This window comes from Rhinopithecus roxellana, chromosome 4, assembly GCF_007565055.1.
Source record: "Rhinopithecus roxellana isolate Shanxi Qingling chromosome 4, ASM756505v1, whole genome shotgun sequence".
NCBI lineage: Eukaryota > Metazoa > Chordata > Mammalia > Primates > Cercopithecidae > Rhinopithecus > Rhinopithecus roxellana.
In genome coordinates, this window is record NC_044552.1 from 15271243 (window position 1) to 15292565 (window position 21323).

Below are 21323 nucleotides of genomic sequence, written 5' to 3' on the forward strand. Positions count from 1 at the left end.
TTTTTTGAATTTTTGGTAGAGACGGGGTTTCACCGTGTTAGCCAGGATGGTCTCGATCTCCTGACCTCGTGATCCGTCCGTCTTGGCCTCCCAAAGTGCTGGGATTACAGGCGTGAGCCACCGCGCCCAGCCAATCTCTACATCTATCTTTATGCTCATACCATATTATCTCGATTTTCCTGTGGCTTTGTAGTAAGTTTTGAAACCAGAAAGAGCAACTTTGCTCTTCACTTTCAAGTGTGTTTAGGCTATTCTGGGCCCCTTCCATTTCCATATGAATTTTAAGACCAGCTTGTTCACTTCTGCCAAAATGGCAACTAGAATTTGATAGGGATTTCAATGAATCTGTAAATTTAGTTTTACCAGCTTAAAAATGTTAAGTCTTCCAATTCGTATTTTCATTTATTTGTCTTCTTTAATTTCTTCCAGCAATGTTTTGTAGTTTTTGGTGCATAAAGCTTGCACTTCATTTTTTTTGTTTGTTTTTTGAGAAGGTGTTTCGCTCTGTCCCCTAGGCTAGAGTGCAGTGGTGCAATCTTGGCTCACTGCAACCTCCGCCTCCCGGGTTCACGTGTTTCTCCTGTCTCAGCCTCCCAAGTACCTGGGATTACAGGCGTGCGGCATCACGCCAGCTAATTTTTGTAATTTTTAGTAGAGATGGGGTTTCACCATGTTGGCCAGGCTGGTCTCGAACTCCTGACCTCAGGGTAATCTGCTCACCTTGGCCTCCCAAACTGCTGGGATGACAGGCGTGAACCACCATGCCTGGCCAACTTGTACTTCTTTGGTTAATTTATTCCTAAATATTTTATACTGTTTTGATTATAAAAGGAATTTTCTTAATTTCATTTTCAAATGATTTATTGTTAGTGTTTATAAATAGAACTAATTTTTGTAAACTAACCTTATACCCTGCAACCTTACTGAACTTACTAGTTTTAATAATTTCTTGTGGCTTCTTTAGCATTTTCTATATTTAAAATCATGTTATCTGCAAATAGTTTTACCTTTTCCTCAACAAATCTGGATGCATTTTACTTCTGTTTCTTGTCTAATTGCTCTGACTAGAACTTTCAGTACAACGTTGAATCAAAGTGGCAATAGCAAACAGTTTTGCCTTGTTACTGATTTTAAGGTAAAAGCTTTTAGTCTCTCCATTAAGTATAATGTTAGCTGTGGGTTTTTAATAGATACCTTTTATGAGGTTGAGGAAATTTTTCTATTCCTAGTTTATTGTGTGTTTTCATTGTGATGGCTGTTGGATTTTGTCAAACACTTTTCTTAAATTGAGATATATGATTTTATCTTTTATTAATATGGTATATTGTGTTCATTGATTTTTGTTGATTTCGGTTGAGCCAACGTTGCATTCCTGGGATAAATCCTACTTGGTAATGGTGTACATATAAATTTTATATGTTGTCAGATTATTTCATTGAGAATATCTGCATTTGTATTAATAAAAAATGTCAACATAAATAGATAATCTACATGGTCTATAGTTTTCTTGTGATGGCTTTGTCTGGTGTTGGTATTAGGGCAACACTAGACTTATAGAGGTAAGGAAGCATTCGCTCCTCTTACTTTTTGGAAGAGTTTGTGTTCCTTTTTAAACATTTGACAGAATTTATGAGTGAAGCCATGTAGTGCTGGGCTCTTCTTCGCAGAAAGTTCTTTTGACAGCAGATTCCATCTTTTAGTCTATTTTAGTTTTTTCTTTCTTCTTGAGTCAATTTCAATAGTTTGTGTCTTTCTAGGAATTTGTCCATTTCATTTAGCTAATCTAATTTGTTGGGATACGATTACTCATAGTACTCTCTTACAGTTCTTTTTATTTCTGTAAGGTTGGTAGTAGTGTCTCTGTTTTGGTGATTTGAATATTCTCTTATTTCATTGGTCAGTCTAACCAAAATTTGTTAATTTTGTTGATCTTTTCCAAGAAATGACTTTAGGTTTCATAGATTTTTCTTTCTACGATTTTTCTATACTTCATTTTACATATTCCTACTCTAATCTTCATTTCTTTCCTTGTACTTGCTATGGGTTTAGTTTGCTATTCTTTATTTCTAGTTTCTTAAGGTAGAAGATTAGGTTATTGATTTAGCATCTACTTTTCTCATATAGATGTTTTATTATATAATTCATTACATAAATTTTGTTATGTTGTGTCTTCATCTTCATTCATCTCAAAATATTTTCTAATTTCTCTGGTGGTTTCCTTCTTTGACACATTTGTTATTTAGGAATGTTGTTTAATTTCCACATGTTTTTGAATTCTCCACATTTCTTTGTTACTGATATCTCATTGCATTCCATTGAGGTTGGAGGACATACTTTGTATGATTTTAATCATTTAAAGATTTTAAGACTTTTTTCTTGTTTTATTGCATCACATATGATGTATCCTGGAGAATGTCCCAGGTGCACTTGAGAAGAATATGCACTCTGCTCTTGTTGGATGAAGGGTTGTATAGGTGTGTTAGGTCTAGATGGTTGAAAATGTTCAAGTCTTCTATTTCTTTGTTGATCCTCTGTCTAGTTGTCCTATGCAGTGTGTTCCATCTAGGTGATATAAATAGATATGTATATAATTTGCCCAGTTTTAGCATATAAAATTTAGGAAAATAAGAATTCATGTTAAATACATTAGATCTTAGCTTTTATTCTAATGCCTGTATTAAACCATTTATTAGCCATTTAACTGCTTATGACTCTAAGCTCATAAAACAGATTTTAAACTTTGAAATGCTAGTCTTTTATCCTGCCAAAAAAGTAAATTTTAAACCTGGGTTGAAATCATTGAATGTCATTTTCACCAAAGCAGACATTCGTTGCCTTCTTCAGACACACTGTCAGAATGTTCCCTAGGGAAGAGGGAGAGGATTCCTGTGATATAGTCAGCCTTTCCCCTGTTGCCAAATAGTGAAGGTATTTATTTTTAAATGCTAGTTAGTATTGAGGAAGCTCGGTGGGCTGGTCCAGCTCTTACAGAGGCAGAAAGCTTGTAGACCATCAGAATTACCTGGTAAGTTTAGCCTTGACTTGAAAATAACCCTAAATCCAGAGCCACTGAGCAGGCTGGAACCACCCGTTCTGCCATGCTGCCCCACCACTCTCACTTGCAGAGAATTACAGGCTTATGGGATGTCAGGATGGGCTGAACACTGCAGGCCATTGGTCCCCTCCTCGCCTTCTCACTCAAGGGAAGAGTGCATAGAGCAGTGGAGTGTAGACCTCTCTTCCCAGGTGCGACATCACCAAAAGGCTGTGTGATGCTGGGCAAGTTGCCTGACTCTTCTGGGCCTCGGTTTCTTCACATGTAAAGTTAAACTGGTGCATGAAACATCAGCGATCTCTCCTCCCTAGTTCTTGGCTGTACTCCAGGGCCTCATGTTCCCAGAGAAGTGCTTTCACCTGCCCGAGTCTCTCCTTTCCTCTAGAGGGCAGGACTCCCTGGCATGTCCTGGAGTCCATTTGAAAAGCTTCAGCTTGGAAACAGCTTCTCACACTTGGTGGGGCACAGACCTGGGGCTATTGTGTCAGAAAAGTCTCAGAAAGCTGTCTGCACGCTAGGACAGGAAGGCCACGAGCCGGGGAAAGTTGGTTCCAGAAGAGGTCAGTACAGAAAGGCCACCAGATGGCTCAGTGAGTAGATCTGGGAAAAGCAGAGACTGAGTTTCCCTAAGGCAATGACAGAACCCTGTCCCAGGGTTTTTCCCTCTTAAGCTGTGTGTCACTATACGGCAGGTGCCAATTCTCTTGCAACTCACAGAAAATATATTTTCTTCTTTTAGAAGATTTATAAATATTTATATTTACCTCTAGGGGAGAGAACTTGATTTTCTTCTTTTGGAGAAGCTGTAACGCTTGTTCATACTCGTATAACGAGTATTAACGAGTCTGATGGTCTACAAGTACGAACGAGTATGTTCATACTAGTGTAACAAGTAAGTAGTGTACAAGTGGGTTGGAGCCTCTGATGGGGCCCAACAAGAGAGGGAGTTGGCCATGAGGCTGGCCCTAGCCCCCTACGCACCTGCTGTGCCCAGAGACTGGGGGCACCCCTCACTCCCTCTTGACCAAATACGGGGTGAGAGAATGGGAGCAGCCCCAGTCTGAGGCCATCTACAGTCCCGTTTACGTAGTTGGCACGCCTTTCCCTCCAAGACTGTCAGAGTTCTGGGTTCTTCTCATTTCTGTAGCTGTCACTAGTTTTGCTGGGGACATCACAAATTAAATCAGCCTGCCTAAAGACTTTTTGAGAGCTCTCATTTTATAGAGTGATGCTAGGACAGGAAGGCCATGAGCTACAGGAGAGGTACAGAGATGCCACCAGATGGGCTCAGTGAGTGGATCTGGGAAGAGCGTATTAACGTGTATTACATTAATATTCTCTGCAAAATAATCTCAAAAACCTGAATGAGCAAATGGACAAGTGTCTTGAAGTGAGCCTGGTCTACACTGCAGTGTAAGTGCCACCGTCACTGTTACACTCATGGTTGAGGAAGCAAGGCCGCCTGGGTGTTGTGCCTGTCTCTGGATCTCAGAGGTAACAGGCTCCCGACTTTGGCTTTGAGGGGCTGAGCAGTCTTAAGCCGAGGAGCTAGGAAGCTCTAGAGGAGAGAACTTGATATATATACAAGTTAATATATTTTCATGCATATCCTGAAAAGTTTTTTAAAGCATAGTTTTTTTTTTAAACCTAAGATTTCATCAACATTCTTTTTCAATAAATGTGTATTCCACTGTGGTGGTGGTGCACAATTATTTAACCAAAACCCTACTGATGAACATGAATGCAGTTTCCAATGCTTCACTGTCAGGAACAATCCTGAGATGAACTTAACTGCATACATATCTTTATTTTCCTATTTCCTACCTTTCCTACCACTCGTTCCTTAAGATGAATCCTTATAGATGGAGTTGCTGGGTCTGGGTTTTTTGTATTTGACAGTTACTGTCAAATTCTCCTCTAAAGTTGGACCGAGACTTGCACCCACCTGAGCAGTCACATTTCCCTTCCTCCTCACCCACACGGGGCACAAAACAGAACTTCACTGCTGTCGCCAGTGCTACTTCTAGTTGGGTTCAGTTCTTGTGCAAGAAGTTGAGAGGTGGAAGATTTGCTTCAGAAAAAGGGGAGGTGGCTCACAAGCCCCAGAGGATGCAAAGTCTCAGATGATGGAGATTTTACTTGGTTCCCTATTTGTAAATTCTACAACAGACATCTTGGTGTCTTTGTCAGAATATGTGCTTTGCCACATCGACCTTGGATAAAAGCTTGGTGCTACTCCTGATCAAATTACCTACGTGACCTCGGGCATGTGTTTAATTCTTCAGGTTTCTCATCTGCAAAACAGGAGTGAAAATAGCCACATGACAGGTTTGGGTAGAAGAGGCGTAAGTTACAACTCTATGTAAGAGAAAATGTTAACACTGAATGCAGTCAGTCACAGAAGCTTTTTTGTGATATAAAGGTTAAAAATATGTAGAAAAGTAATTTATTTTAGGAATAAGTTCTTTGAAGGAGAAGTGGATGATGGACACAAATTCAGGAAATGGTCACCTGGGTGAAGGTGACCAGGCAGGATACTGGTCAAATTGTGGGTCCTGCCCAGGTGATAGTATGCAGGGTTTCATTCCATTACACTGTACAGATGCTTTACACACATATATGTATATTTCACACACACACACGTATATTTCACACACACACACATGTATATTTCACACACACACACATGTATGTTTCACACACACACATGTATATTTCACACACACATATGTATATTTCACACACACACACATATGTATATTTCACACACACACACATGTATATTTCACACACACACAAAGAGGGAAAACATCTCAGGAGAAATCTCACAAGAATCAGAGAAACATTTCAAATGTGTTAAGAAATATTAGTTTTATTTAACCAGTTTTCACAGCTGAATATTTATTCTATAAAAACTTTACAGATTGTACAGTTTATATATAGTTCAAACTACTGAACGAAAAGGTAGGTCCCACAGATGCAAAAATACTGTACTAATCAATCCAAGATAAAGGCAGATTTACACACTGTACAGCTCTCCACGTGGCCGGGGAGGTGGTCAGTTCTAAGTATAAACTTCAAAACTGTACAAAAATAAGAATTTGATTTTATTTCGCTCTTCATACATTCAATATGATTGCAAGCTCAGAAGCCTAACTAAGGCATCTGGAGTCTGGAATCAGTACCCACTCCTGGAAGGAGCACACGTGTCTATCCACACAGGGCACTCTTGGACACCATACTGAACTCAGTATACTGTAGAGACGTAAAAGCAGAGACCAAGAACATTAAATGTTGAATATAAGGTAGTTCTTTTTTGTTCTGAAAGGAGTTTTTGCATTTAATAGTGTGCCAAAAGAATTTTAACTTATTAAATAAAATATATTCTAAGTGAACCTAAAAATTACATTTTATAAACATAAAAATATTTTATTTTGGTGTAATACATCAATCATATCTGCAAATAGAAAACCAAAACTGTCTATAAAGTAGTATTTCTCACCCAGCAACAAGAAGCACTTATGTAGTTATTTTTCAGAAGGGTCAGAAAAACTATTTAAAACCCACTAAAGACTAACTTATAACTTAGTCATACTTAAGCTATTCAGTGATTCACTAATACTGCAAAACAAGCTTTCTTCTAGAGACAGCGGTTTCTTCATGTTAACTGGGTAAGAACTGGACATATTTAAAAAAGAAGCGGAAACCAACTGATATCTCGGCCTGAATCCTAAGCATATGTCTGGTTTGGGGGTAAGCTTCTCAGTGGATTTTTCATCCGAAGTATTTATCCTAGAAGCTAAGTCTTTCGATTTAGAGTTTCCCGAATCTGAGGTATCTGTACCTTCTTAGAGAAAAAGCCAACGCCTCAGATCACTGTGTCTCTATGTGGGGCAGGGCAGGTGAGGCTGGCTAATACCCCTGTAGATTCTGTGTTCTAGAAGGAAGAAATGAGGAAAACAAACATTATTCCAGACTTTTCTGTCATCCAAAACCAATAAAACACAATTCTGTTTTTATACAGTACTAGCCAAAGAGAACACAAATTAGAGCTTCTAAGAGCAGTCTAGTGCCCATCTTTATACTTTTACACTTGCGTGTATCTAAGTATAAAATAATGACGTTTGGACAAAGAAGCTTTGTAGTTATTTAAGGTTACAGTACTTTAAAACTCCTTGATAATAAATAGCGTGGATGTTCCCAGTCCTGCTTCCAAGCGTAAGCTACGGGTGAGCTTGTCTCAGGCTGTGAGAATGGATCAGGGCAACTGGAGCCAGTGACGTTCTGCTCAGCCCGATCCCGGTGTCACCCGTGGGCAGCCCGACACTCAGAACTCATCGATCTTCCTCTGCAAGTACTTTAACATGGAGTCCATCCCCTGGGCCGAGCCCCAGATTTTCTTCAGCACCTCACACTCCCTCTCGTTGGCCTGCTCCAGCTCCATCTTCATGTTGCAGCGCACAAGGGCTTTGGATTCCTCAAGCACCTGCACCAGAAAACAAGAGCTAGTTAGCAGGGTGCATGCGGGCAGACACGGGCCCCTTGTGCCTCCACATTTATGGAGGCAATCGTCCAATTCCAACAATCACCTGTTCAAAAGGTTACCAGACATTTTCTCACAATATGTTAGGCCTAATATATGTATAAAGCACATTTCACACTAGGCACTGGGTACATTCTTAACTTCAAAATGGCTCATTTCAAAGGAGAGCTGGGCTGTTGGCATCCAGCCTGCGCTGCATACTGCCACACACTGGCGTGGACCCCCGAACTGGACGTCTGTTCTGCTGATGCCCAGAAAGCTCTGAGGATGCCTGTTGAGGGAATATTTCTAAACAAAATGTAATTTTCATAATGAGGGTTGCTTGTCTGCCTGGGACAGTTTAGATGGGAGTCGTGCCAGTTAATATTAAACATTTCGTATCTTATAATTAGCCAAATGCAATTTTGTTAGAAACACATTCAGCCGGGCGCAGTGGCTCACGCCTGTAATCCCAGCACTTTGGGAGGCTGAGGCGGGCGGATCACAAGGTCAGGAGATCGAGACCATCCTGGCTAACATGGTGAAACCCCGTCTCTACTAAAAATACAAAAAAATTAGCCGGGTGCGGTGGCGGGCGCCTGTGGTCCCAGCTACTCTGGAGGCTGAGGCAGGAGAATGGCGTGGGCCCGGGAGGCGGAGCTTGCAGTGAGCTGAGATCCGGCCACTGCACTCCAGCCTGGGCGACAAAGCGAGATTCCGCCTCACAAAAAACAAAACAAAACAAAACAAAACACACATTTAAGAAAACAATTTATTTGTATTTTTTTTTTTTTGACACAGGGTCTTGCTTTGTTGCCCAGGCTGGAGAGCAGTGGCGTGATCTCTGCTCACTGCAACCTCCGCCTCCCGGGTTCAAGCGATTCTCCTGCCTCAGCCTCTTGAGTAGTTGGGATTACAGGCACGCACCACCGAGCCTGGCCAACTTTTGGATTTTTAGTACAGATGCGGTTTTGCCACGTTGGTCAGGCTGGTCTCCAACTCCTGACCTCAAGTGATCTGCCCTCTTCGGCCTCCCAAAGTGCTGGGATTTCAGGCAGGAGCCACTGTGCCTGGCCTATTCAGCACATTTATGAAACAAAAGCTTAGGAGGCTGGGCGCAGTGGCTCATGCCTGTAATCACAGCACTTTGGGAGGCTGAGGTGGGTGGATCAACTTGAGGTCAGGAGTTCGAGACCAGCCTAGCCAACATGGTGAGACTCCGTCTCCAATGAAAATAAAAAATAACCCAGGCGTGGTGGCGCAAGCCTGTAGTCCCAGCTACTAGGGAGGCTGAGGCATGAGCATCACTTGAACCCGGGAGGTTGAGGCTGCAATGAGCCGAGATTACACCACTGTACTCAAGCTTGAGCGACAGAGTGAGACTCCATCTCACAAACAACAACAACAACAACAATAAAAACAACTTAGGCCCCCTGAGGGAAAGCGGGGAGAAGCTAATAATGTGGCTGAAAGGCTCTGGACCCAGGAAAGAGTCAGGTCCATGTTTGTTGGTGATTTTCACAGGACATTTGCTAACTTGCTGACATTTCAGACTGAAGTTCATTTCTGTGGTTCTTGGGTATTTGCAAAGGGAAGGCAAGGTGTGCATAGGGGCAGTGGTGGCAGCAGTATCTTCTGGCAGGACTTCACGGGAAGGTGCTCTGCTGAGGACAAATGTGAAGGACTCAGGAATAATCTCAAATGTGTGAGCTCTCTGAGGGGAAAGGTTCTATGGTTTAAAAAGTTACATGTGTAATAGGAGCAAGTAGACATACAACTGGATTGCACGAGGCAAGCTCCTTAATGCGAACCATCACTTCCTGAGTGAACGTCCCGGGCCAAAACACCTGGGAGACCAGGCCCTTGCCACACGCCTCCTGTGCCGTCAGCTTCCGCCCACTGAGCAGCATCTCGTTTGCCTGCAAGGAAGAAGAGTGGATGTAATATGGATTGTGGTGGGAGGTGGGCGGGGAAGACCCATCCCTTCACATCCACACCAAAGAGAGACGTTCACAAACACCGCCCCGCGGGGAAAATGCGGCACATCCTTCAGTGGCCGCTGGGAACAGACCCTGTGCAAGGTGCTGTCCACTGGGCAGGGGGAAAAGGAATATATCGGGCTGATTTTTTTCTTAAAAAGGAATGCAAAAAAGTCATCTTACAACCTACTGCAGAATTACAGGGACTCAGTAAAGAAATCTAAAATAGAAAAGGTCTTTTTGCCATTCATTTAAAAAGTTACTGGTTTAACTTCCTCTCCTCCATCTGCCTTCCTCCCCCTAATGCTGGTCCTTCCCATGTGGGAGCTCTTTTAACATACAAAACCATCCCGGGAAAATCAGCATATGCAAAGTTAGGCAATTTATAATTTTAAGGATTAGAACCAGGCATAGAACTCCTACCAAACGTTTTTCTTTATCTGGGAGGCCAATGGTGAATTAGACACAAAAAATACTCTAATGGCAGTGACTGTTTCTGCTAGAGTGTATCTTGGAGGCTGCCTTGCATTGCTTGGATATGAAAAGACAGAACTATCTAGGGCTTGAATGTGTCAAAAAATTACCATAATCTGCTTGAGAGGGGCTGGCTATAGTTACCTCACATGGCTCAATGGAGAAAGCTAACATTAGTTTTTCTTTAAAAATATATATATATGTGTATATATGAAATTAATTTTAACCTTGTCTTGGATTCTAGATCACTTTATTTTTTAATACATGACACTTAACTAGATCACTTTTAAGGTTTCAGCACAACATATATGGACTTTACATCACTCAGATGACAGGCTCGCAGATGCCAAGATGAGGCGGGAAGGGGCACATACATGTCTGATAAAGAAACTCCACACTGGTCTGATGGGACAGTTTTTGGTCTGCCGTTTATCTTGCCTGGTTAACCTTCCTAACAACTCTGATGGTCACAAAGCCTTGACTATGAGCTGCTGGGCCTCTGGTAAAACACAATTTCAGTCGGTGGCTTCCATTTCCAAAAGAGGCAAAATCACTAAAGAGAGAAAAGGCCCTGAAGTCACTGAGACAGTGTAAGACTGCCCATACACCTACTGTCAATGTCTCGATGCCGTTTACTGCATGTGAAACCCACAGCTTGGAGAACACACAGGCAGAGGTGGCAAAGCAAACACGTGGCTGACTCACTGCCCACCCCCCCCCCCCATACAGGCAGAAGCTGGGAAACAGGGCTGGGGACAGGCTCCTCCCAAGGGTTTGCAAGGTTCTTAATGATCACCCAAACTTGAGTCTGTCATTGGAGCTACAGCTTGGACAAAGGCATGAGTTTCTGAAGAGTCTGGAGAAGTTCTAGGAACCCCTGAATTGAACAGCTTCTTCTCAGTGAAAAGACGGTCCATAAACAATAGATTTAGAAATGTGACCAGATCTCACTGTTAGTGGTTCTGACAGTTCTTCTAATGGCAGACCCAATCGCAGCAGGAAAGGGAGCGGGACTCCTGGCGTGCTGCCGCCACAGGAAGTGCTCTGTGCTGTCGGGGTTTTCCTTTCACAGACTGTGTTTCTTTCATTCTCAGCCTACAGTGAGGACACTACAGTCAAATGCCTGCATTTAAGCATGAAGCATGTTCTCAGGACCAGCTTAGCAGAGCCTTAACTTGGGCAGCGGAGGCAAGTGACCCCGCCAGGCCTGGTGCCTGGCTGGATCATGAAGGGCAGGTGTCCTCAGGTTTCCTCTCCAGCCCTTCCTGCAGGGCCCTGGCTGTCTGTCCTAGTCAGTTCTTCCAATTTGATTTCCTGCTACCTGGAGGTCAATTTACAGCCCCACTACTGTTCTCTTCCCTGTGTGTCTCCCTTTCATCCCCCTTTCTTGACTCTCCTGGGCCTGACGCCAGCCAGAATGGCCCTTCTCTCTGCTCAGCACTCACCGACTGCAGCCGGTCTTCCTCCCCAGCCCCACAGGCTCCGTGCCTGCTCATCCCCGGAGATCCTTTCCCTACCTTTGGTGTTCTCCACTCCAGGTGGTTGGATGTGCAGGACAACCAAGGGCATCTCTCAATTTACTCAAGAGCAAAAATGACAAGGCTGACGCTAGGTCGCTAATGCTTTCTACTTAAACATGGCCAGTGAGTTGCTTTGAACAACTCACCCAAGAAAACAACAACAGATCTCCCTCGGTAACATCTGTATTAGAGGATTAAATCTACTCAATCTCCCTCGGTAAGATTTGTATCATAGGATTAAATCTCAATCTCCCTTGGTAAGATTTGTATCATAGGATTAAATCTACTCAAACTCCCTTGGTAAGATCTGCATTAGAGGATTAAATCTACTCAATTTGCGTGAGCATATTGTTATATAAACACACTATTTTCAGTAGTTCTAAAATGAGAGGTTTTAAACTTCTACCCGAGTAAGATTCATACAGACGCAGTCATTGGGAACCTGACCAGCTAGCACGTTGATCTGAGATGGCTGAGTGCGCAGGGACTCCCTGTAGACAACCTACACCACCCCATGATGTGGTCAACGTTGTCCGATTATTTAAAAAAAGCTATCGTGTAACCATCCAGAGAAATGGGAAATGCCGGACGAAAGTTAAATAGAGATGTCTTTTTAGTTCAGCCAGAGTACAGCAGAAGGGGTGGCAAGGGAACTGGCCCAGTATGAGCACAGGATCCAGGAATCTTCAGCCTTATGGGGACGGCTGTGGCAGAGGTTTTACCACCTGCTCCCTCAGGCCAGTCTGTGAAGTCCGTAAGAGGCAGCTCTGAAGGTGCGAGCTTGGGTAAGGCCCTCAGGTACGCGCTGGGCATTCTCCAGCGTCACACCTCAGCAGGCCCAAGAGGTGCAAGCTTTCCACGTGGAAGCCTGTGGGCGTCGGACTGTGCCATCCTCTGTGCATTCCATGAATGTCTACCGGGCACTAGGAAGGCTAAACTAGAAGAGACTCTCGGCAGATTTACATAGCCGTGCCTACAGCTGAGGGCCTGCAGTAGACACTGTGAGAAAGGAGAGGCCGCACGGCCTGCATGATTTGCATGTTCTTTTTATCTTGATAATGTGATTCCTTTCGCGTATCCTCCTGGCAGAGCTCTGCACATGCAAAATGGGGAAAACCACACTTGTCCCAGTCTTAACTCAGGCTGCTGAAAGCTGAAATGCACCGAAGGCTCATGAAAGGAACGGCATCATTTACATAGTCACTTCCAACAAGACTGTCACAACACAAGTCATATGAACAGCGTTTATTCACTTTCTGTAGACAGGCTTCGTCAAATACTCTCTCAGAAAGTGCAGAACTCATGCTGAGTGAAATGCGGGCTCTTTGCTCTGGAGTCAGAGCAGGCTTTCTCGCCCTGGACATTAGGATTAGGGACATTCTGGGCTGGCCTGTTGTTGGGTGTGGGGGCTGTCCTGTGTGCTACATGCAGGGTGCTGAGCAGGGTTGTCCCATGTACCATGGAGGGTGCTGAGCAGTACCCCAGCCTCTGCTAACAGCCACCTCATGTGTGACAACCAAGTTGTCTCCAGACATTGCCCCCCAGATGTGTCCCCTGGGGTGAGGTCGGGGGGTGAAAATTGCCCAGTTGAAAACAGCAGCTCAAGAGGCACCAGTACATTTCAAGGGGAAGCGAAAAGTAAAGATCCGTCAAGGCTCGTAGAGTGGGAGAAACAGGCTGACCAGACGGCAGGCGTTCGTTCTGTAATGACTTCAAGCCTCACGGCCCTTTCTGGGCATGGTAAGCTCTGAGACCTCTGCCCCTGAGCAGCATTCAGCCCCAGGGCTCCACTGCCAAAATGTGTCTGAACATCAAGCTGGTTTAGTATTTGCCCCACATCTGCACCGACACCACACATCTACGTAGATCATACACTGGGAGGGGTCAGAACCCCAGATCTCAACCTCCTTAGGATAAATAACTCAAAATGAGCTTCATGGGATGTTCTGGAGGATGAGGATTCTTTCTTGCTGGGACAGGGTAACTGGCAGGACACAGCGTGGTTTACAGTAATTGCCATGATGAACTCATGACTCTTTACCATGGGAGTCTGGTGGGGTCCGGTGTGTGCAGCACGGTGTAAAGGACAAAGCAAACGCCTTGGAGAAGCCACTCACGTCCCCACCCCAGCAAGCTGCCTGCTGTGGGAAATGCTGTCAGCAAGCAACAGAGAGCTCAGGGCCTCCCCCATGGACCGCTCTTCCCAGGGCCACCGACCCCACGGCCAACTGCAGTGGGGCACCCGGAACCGCCGTGAGGCCACATGGTTCCAGAGCTCCCTGTCAGTCAGCTCTGCCCAATCCTGCTTCCTTTCTGCCCTTCCAGGGACACTGGCACCTAATCTACCAGACCCTGCTTCCCAAATCCATCTTAGCTTCCAGAGAAACCATCTTGTGACGGGGGGAGTGTGGACAAAGCGAGGGTGAGAAGAGGGATTCAGAAACCGCACGGCTCCCCATCTGGCAATGAGGACCACCCCTAACAGGCCAGGTGGAGAAGCCACAGTACCCAGCACAGGGGACCGTCCGCGTGCTAACACTCTTACAGCTGAGGGACAGGGACTGCCTGTCACCATGGGCGCAAGCAGAGGGGCAGCCAGTAGCAAGAGGCAGGGAGGGCTGAGACTTGGCTCTACCCCTTGGGCTTGTCAGCAGGAGTGGTCAAGCTCTACCCAGATTCATCAGCCACTGGAGGAAGGTCTGTCAGCTTGCGAGGGGTGGGGAGGTACCCTAGAACCTGCGATGGGTGCTTTTGGGTGAATGCCCCCAACTTTGAACTCCAGCTTCCTCTGAACCCCTGAGCCTACGGACATGGCCCACCCATCCCTATTAGAACATGCAAGCCCACCTTGCTAGAAGGTAAGGCAAACATCTCTCAGCAAGGCAACACTGGCCCCCCAAAACCTGCCCCATCCCCTTTCCTGGCATCAGGCCTGTAACTCGCCTCTTCCCTGAAAGGGGCCGCACAGCCCAGCCAAGGGTGCAGATGGGAGCTGTGAGATGACACGAGGGTCTGGATTCTCAGGGCGCCCGACCTGGAGCCCAACCACAAGTAGGACAGGAGAGTTCACTGATGTAGGAGCAACTCCTGGGATACTGATTTACCCCTGGTAGGTTCCCAGGAGATGGTCTGACCCGGCTGCTGGGATGGCTACTGAAAGCATGAGGGAGGTGGGGGCCCTGCTGAGTGAGGCTGAAAGCCCAGGGCTGAGTAGGGAGGGGTGGGACAAGATGCATATGGAGCCTGTGGTCAGTGCCAGAGGGAGGAGGGCAGCACAGTCGGTGGGGCCATCCACAGGACGGAAGGGTGAGCCTGGAGCGCTGACTGGGACTGGGAGAGGCAGAGCACCTGATCACGGGACCCCATATGACCACACGTGGGAAGTGGCCGGCACGAGCTGACTTCCATCAGCCCCATAGGTGCAAGGTCAGACAGGGCCTGTGGCGGATGCACAGCTGGGCTTGGCAAGCTCCGGAGGGCATGGGCCGGCAGCCTAGACCCCTGCATCACCCCCAGACCCTTGTGTACCCACGCCCTGCCTCAGCTGACACCTACAGCCATGGGAGACTTCCTGTGACCGAGTGTGGCCTGTGGGTGGGTCGGCAAGCCGAAAAGGGGACAGCAACTTCACCAGAGCCTCATCCAGCAGGCCTGGAAGAGAACGTGGTGAGGAAAATGTCCCCAGTGGCAGATGCGCCTGGTCACCCCCTGGTGAGGAAAAGTGGATCAAGGTTGGAGTAACACTAGCCCCCAGCAGGGGTGGGTGTCCTGGACAGAGGCGTGTGGTGGGTGGAGGAATGGGAAGTGTGCAGGTTGCTGTCTCACACTGTCCACCTGAGAGCATCCGCCATGGAGTGGGCACTGAACAGCTTGGAGAGACGGCTGGTGGCCGCTGGCCACCCAGGGCTGGCAAGAGGGGCCCCAACAGCACAATCTCTGATTTATCAAAAGCTGATACAGCCACTGTTGCTACTGAGCGTCCAGCCTTCCAGCAGGAGATGCCAATGTGAGTGGCCCTCAAGGCACCATTCCCAGGGGGACCCGCCTGTGGGCACTGGGCAGCAGGCTGACGGCTCCAACAGGCGTGGGCGCGCCCTCTGGGTCTGGGTCTGCCTGTCCCAACTGCAGATCCTCAGGCAGCACCACTCTGTGGCTATGGAGGGTCTAGTACACCAGCATGGGGTGCCTCAGGGTGCTGCGTGTGACCAGAACACCATCCTCACAGCAAATACCATGTCAAGGGGCAGCACCCCAGAGTCCTGTGGCTAAGTCACATACGGCACCTGCCGCAGCCACCAGCCTGGTACGGCCCTGGCATGGCCTGAGAGGTGCCAGTTTGGAGGTGGCTCCATGATGGTGGGCAGCATCTTCTGATCTGTAGCACATACAGTACAAAGACCTTTATATGGAAGGACACGTGGCCTGGGAAGTGGGATGGAGGCCGGTGCCGCTTGTTCCTCCCCTGACCAACTATAGCAGTTAAGTGGACAAGTGCAGCGACTGTGAGCTGGACACAGTGAGCAGGCCACAGTGCCCTCGGGGATGGGTGTTTTAGCATTAGGGTGGCTGCTGAGGCCAGCAGAGGTGGGAGCTGCGGGTGAGGGGAACTAGCCTGGGGAGTGAGAAGGTGAGGAGCAGGGCAGCTCTGAGACCAGTGTGGCACTGGGGGCCACGGTCTGGCCTACCCATCTTCCTCCTCCTCTCTTGCATTCCTTAATTTTAAATGTTCTGGTTTTCGAGAACGTTTAGATGCAGGAAAAATGACAAAAGTAGTACAGAGTTCCCATAAACCTTCACGCAGCTCTCCCTGGGTCACATAACATCTTAGGATGACCAAAGACGCTGACAATGTGCTATTCACTCAACTACAAACACGATGTGAATTTCACCAGCCTTCCCACTCTTGTCCTTTCGCTGACCCAGGAGCCCATCCAGGGTCCCTGATGTTCTGAGCTGTCATGTCCCCTTGGTCTCCTCCAGTCTGAGACGGTTCCTCAGTCTTTCCACGTCTTCTCTGACCTTGGCGCTTTGGAGGAGCGCTGCGCAGTGTCCACAGACCACCCGACAGTCCGGGCCTGACGTTCCTCATGGTCAATGTCATGATGCGGCACTGAGCTGCTGCACCTTCAGGAGGAATCCCACGCAGCGACGAAGGCTGCGTTCCCCTCAGTGCTTCATGTTGGCTTTTGTCTCACTCATTTCTGTGAACTCTGACCACTCAGCAAGGTGGTACCTGCCACGTTTCTCTACTGTAAAGTTACTATTTTTCCCACTACAAGTAATGAGAGGATCCAAATATCCTTTTTCTCATCACACTTTTACCCACTGATTGTAACATCCAGGTTAAACATTTCAGGTTCCAGCCTGCAAGTTACTGCTGCCTAATCTTCTTCCTCCAAGTTTCTCCCAGAAAGCAAGCCCCTTGGAACCTGAAGGAGCTGACCCCCAAAAGCTGCATGAATGATCTGAATGGCACTGGGGTGAACTGTGGTGGACATGGAACTGTGCTGCCATGATCCCTCCTGGGGAGGCCTGGCTGCCTGGCTACGGGTGCTGCTGTTAGCAGATGGCCATAGGGCACCTTTAGGGATGCCCTCAGCTGCAGGGAGCCACCTCGTCCAGGGCACAATGCTTCCCGCGCATCCCACACCTAAGGATGATGGACACAGTATCACTTTGACCTCATCCTCTGACCGGTCCTGCTTTCTCCCCATCCCTTCCACAGGTACTGACTGCCAATTCTCCATGTGCCAAACTCATCTCAGTGTCTGCTTCTGGAGAACCTGACCTGTGACACCACCTCCTGCCCTATTTCAAGGACTAGGGAATGAGATGTGAATAACTGCTTGATAAATCACAAGCTACAATACAAACACAAACTACTATAATGAACGGATTAAACAGCTGAAGAAGTAAAAACACACAATTAGATGGAAGACAACCCTCTAATCTTGTGTAACTTTGCTCCCTCTTAAAATTGCCGTCTCTTAAAAGTGCAGCTTTTAAGTTATTAGGTGAAGAATTTTTCGATTGCAAATTGTTGGTTGGGTTACAGACTGGATATTTACTAACAGCAGATATCAGTGTGAGTTATGCAAAGTGGTAGGGTAGGCTCCTCAATGAATGAAGTCCTTTTCTAGGGAATGATGCAAAAAAGGTCAACGTCTATGAACCCAAATCTGAACTACATGATGGAAAGTCCCCATAGAATGACACACTGTAGAGCTTTAGAAAAACAATAACCAAACCAGATTTCTTCAGGAAGCTTTCTAGAATGATTTTTTTTTTAAGGTACTCACAGATGCTCCTCCCATTATCTTGGGAAACATAACGGTAGAACAGCCATCTGGACTCTGTCCGAATGTAGTATAGGGTGTCTGAAACCACGCCTTTTCGTTAGCCCAAACCACATCGCAGAGAGGCAATATGGATGCTCCTAGCCCAATGGCTGGGCCATTGACCGCTACAATGATGGGCTTCTTAAACTGAATGAAAGTATTCACGAAGTTTCTAAAATGAAAAATAAATGGGGAATTACTCCAAACATTGCATATTTGAGCAAAGGAAAAGTCTATTATGGAATTCAATTTACCAAGATGTAAACGCTGCGGAAATCATGAAGACTTGAGATTTGTTTAAGGCCTTCCCCAGCAGTTGTGGACCCCAGACTTATTTACAACGTGTTGTAAAGGTTTGGTGACAGCCTGCAGCCCATGCATGTGGTGGCTGTCGCTACAGGACCTACGTGAAGGCCACAGGGTAACATGCAGCCGTGAGCTGCGCTGGCATTTGCAGGTGGCTCTAGAGTTCTATAAACATCACATCTTGCTCCCCAACCTGTCCTCCCTCGAAGACACACTGGGCCTCCCTCGGAGCCCAATACATATTCTGGGCTTTATAAGACCAATCAAGAAGCTGTCACAGAGGAAATCTGGCCCAGGGCATCCTCATACTGCCTGCTGTTAAGTGGATAGTAGTGGATTAGGGGTCACAAAAACCCTGGGATCTGGGTCTGGCCTTGGCTCCTGATTTCAGACAGCTCACGGATTATTTGGCAATAACTGCTACTTCCTGAATTTATGTGCGAGAGGCCTGAACAGTCTGGGGGACATGGAGACAAGAGTCTCACAGGCTGGCTCAAGACAGGAGACTTGCAAAGAAGAAGAGCAAGCAGCACAGGGCCCAGGCCTTACCCACATCCTGCTCCACCGCGGGCTGGAGGGGATGGCTGCAGCAGGAGTTCGGCGGACAGGGGGTCAGGTGGGGGGCAACCTTTGAGCAGAATGGAGGTTTAATAAATCAAGCCAACGCTATTTTGGGATTTGCTTTAGATCAGGCTGGAAAAGTAGGCTGCTTTTCAATGTAGGGTAGCTTGGTGTCATAAAACTTTGGGAATGTGCATTTTCTTCCCCCGAATACTAGAAGCTGATTTTATGCTCAGAGGTTGTTTCTTATGATTTCACACAGTAGAGAAAAGAATAAACACAAGATAGTCCCTTTAGTGCAGGCTGAGTTCCAGATCAGAAGTGCAGAGTAAGGACAGCTTCTCACTTGCTGGATTCTAAACCTGACCCCCATCTTTAATACTGAAAATAACCATCTAGATGCTCTCTACAGTTCAGCAATTTAAAACCAGAGCAATCTGTTCAGATCTTCTCTGAAAATCATGACTCAGCATCTGAGATAGCTCCCCGCTCAACTCCCTGAGATACTGATGGATGACTCATATTTTTTGGAGGGGGCAGGTTGGGGAAGTGAGGAGGGTGTGTGTGTGTGTGTGTGTGTGTGAACAGGAGGGTGAGGAATTGCAGAATTGAGCAGCTGGACCTCAGCCTAGCCCCCAAGGTTTGTGGGATCTTTGCATTGAGCAAGAATTAACTCATTCAGATGAATGAGTTGCACTAAGTCTTTGTAAATGAGAGAGCCTGAGGCTTTGTTAGAAAGATCACACTGGGGTTTAATGATACAGAATGTCAGACAACCTTTTAAGCAGACTCTTGAAATAAGCCCAGAAGAACTACATGAAGCTATTTCAGTTGTGTTGTCTTTTGAGGATTTGGGGTCAATGACACAAGACGGAAATACATTTCCTAGGCCCAGTGACTGATGACTCACGAAAAGGTAAAACTGCTGAACTGTCTCCATGATAAGGAGCAGCTGTTTCCAAATCTGAGTAGCTCCACTTTCATCTGCCTCACGGAACAGAAGGCAAACTGTGATAGCCATTGTCCAGGCTGACATCTGGAAACCACGGATGGGGTGATAAATTAACATAAAAGGGATGATAAAAATCAAGGTAATAAGAAGATAATTCTATAGAGAAACAGCAAAAGGAATTATTTCATATATCCTTGCCCCCCTTGCCCATATATTTGTATAAAAAAATCGGCTTCTACAATATTAATAAATATTGATAAGTCAAAACTTAGATTTCAATAGGCTGAAGGCTTGTTTTTGGAACCGAAATTTTATTTGTACTTTTGCCTGGAATGGTGACTTCACCTGCAGCTGGCGGCTCTTCCTGGGCGGGGCATGAATGAATGAAAATTCCAGCATGCTCCGGAGCAAAGACCAGCTTCCCTTTTTAGGGAATGGGAACTGGCCATTCTGAATAGTGAGCCCTGAGATGCCAGAAATGGATGTGGTACACACAGAGACTCGTTTCGTTTTAAAAAAAGAAAACCTTTACAGAAATGCTTTCTCTGCCTAGTAGAGCTTCCCAGGACCATAAAGGCTTAACCAAGGGAGCTGCAAATCAAGGCAGAAGGCACCAGAGGCGAGGCAGGGGCTGCCTTCAGGCCTAGGATGGTCCTCTCCCAAGTAGCCCCTGCTTCTGTGGGCTTCAACCAAGTGTGTTTCAAACTTAAAATAAAAATGTATGAACACTCAAATGTGTGCCACGCAATGTACTGAATTTAAATTTGTTTCTTGGGAATTGAATTCAATTCCAAAGTATATGGCAGGGAAGGAGGTTGATACTTGCCATATAATTAGTCTAAAAAGACTTTATAATTAAACAAAACTCTTCGTTTAAAGGACATTTACTAATTTGGAGACATCAAACAGTTGGAAAATCACATAAGATGTAGGGACTGTCAAAGGAATGTCTGGGGAGAAGGAGGCAGCAGGGACCTGAAGTTGGGCAGCCAGTGTGCTTGCCCTTCCATGGCTGAGGTCTCCCTCATTTGAATGGCACCTTCATTTGAAGGACTGAATGGGGTACAGGTCAGGGTCATGGGGCATGTTTACTGGCTCACTTTGTTCTCTCCCAAATCCTCTTGGCCCTGGGGCACTGCCTGGGCAGGCCCCCCGGTCTCCCTCTGTGGGAGAAGAAGAAACCTCGCTTCTGGGGAGAGAAGTCTCCTGATCCTTGACACCCCGTGGCAGCTACTGGTTCCGGCAGACTTCAGAAGCCTAACGCTATCAATGAACTTGAAATAATTCTGTTTTAATCACCAATGTGCAGAATATTTTTGTTGCAATTACTCTACAAACTGCAAACCACCAATCCTCCTAAGGAAGTTAGCTACTTAAATACCTGGTGACCTAATATGAAACCTCATCTTCCTGTTTCCCGCTTTTCCTTTGGAAACTTGCTACAATGAAGTCCTTTGCCTCCAAGTTTTAAGGAACATGAGACAAGACACCAGAGAAATGAAAAAATATACACAGGAAGAGCTTTTATCCATATAAAAATTAATTTAAATGCAAATAAGAAAAGGAAAGGTTAAGTGACTTTGGTGTAACTAATTATTTTTCTATCTTGCCAGAGT

General features: G+C 46.1%; 1 protein-coding gene across 2 annotated transcripts in view; it reads right to left on the bottom strand.

Moving 5' to 3' along the window:
* Positions 1-5907: 5907 nt before the first annotated feature.
* CDYL (chromodomain Y like) overlaps positions 5908-21323 on the bottom strand; it is a 175950-nt gene continuing 160534 nt past the window's right edge. The window contains exons 5-7 of one of the 2 annotated variants that reach the window (XM_030928935.1): positions 17850-18060; positions 9353-9496; positions 5908-7541 (exon numbers count right to left, since the gene is read on the bottom strand). In XM_030928935.1, coding sequence (XP_030784795.1) covers positions 7383-7541; positions 9353-9496; positions 17850-18060 — 514 coding nt within the window. In that variant the 3' untranslated portion in view covers positions 5908-7382. The remainder of the gene's footprint in view (positions 7542-9352; positions 9497-17849; positions 18061-21323) is intronic. The other variant, XM_030928936.1, reaches the window with a different exon arrangement.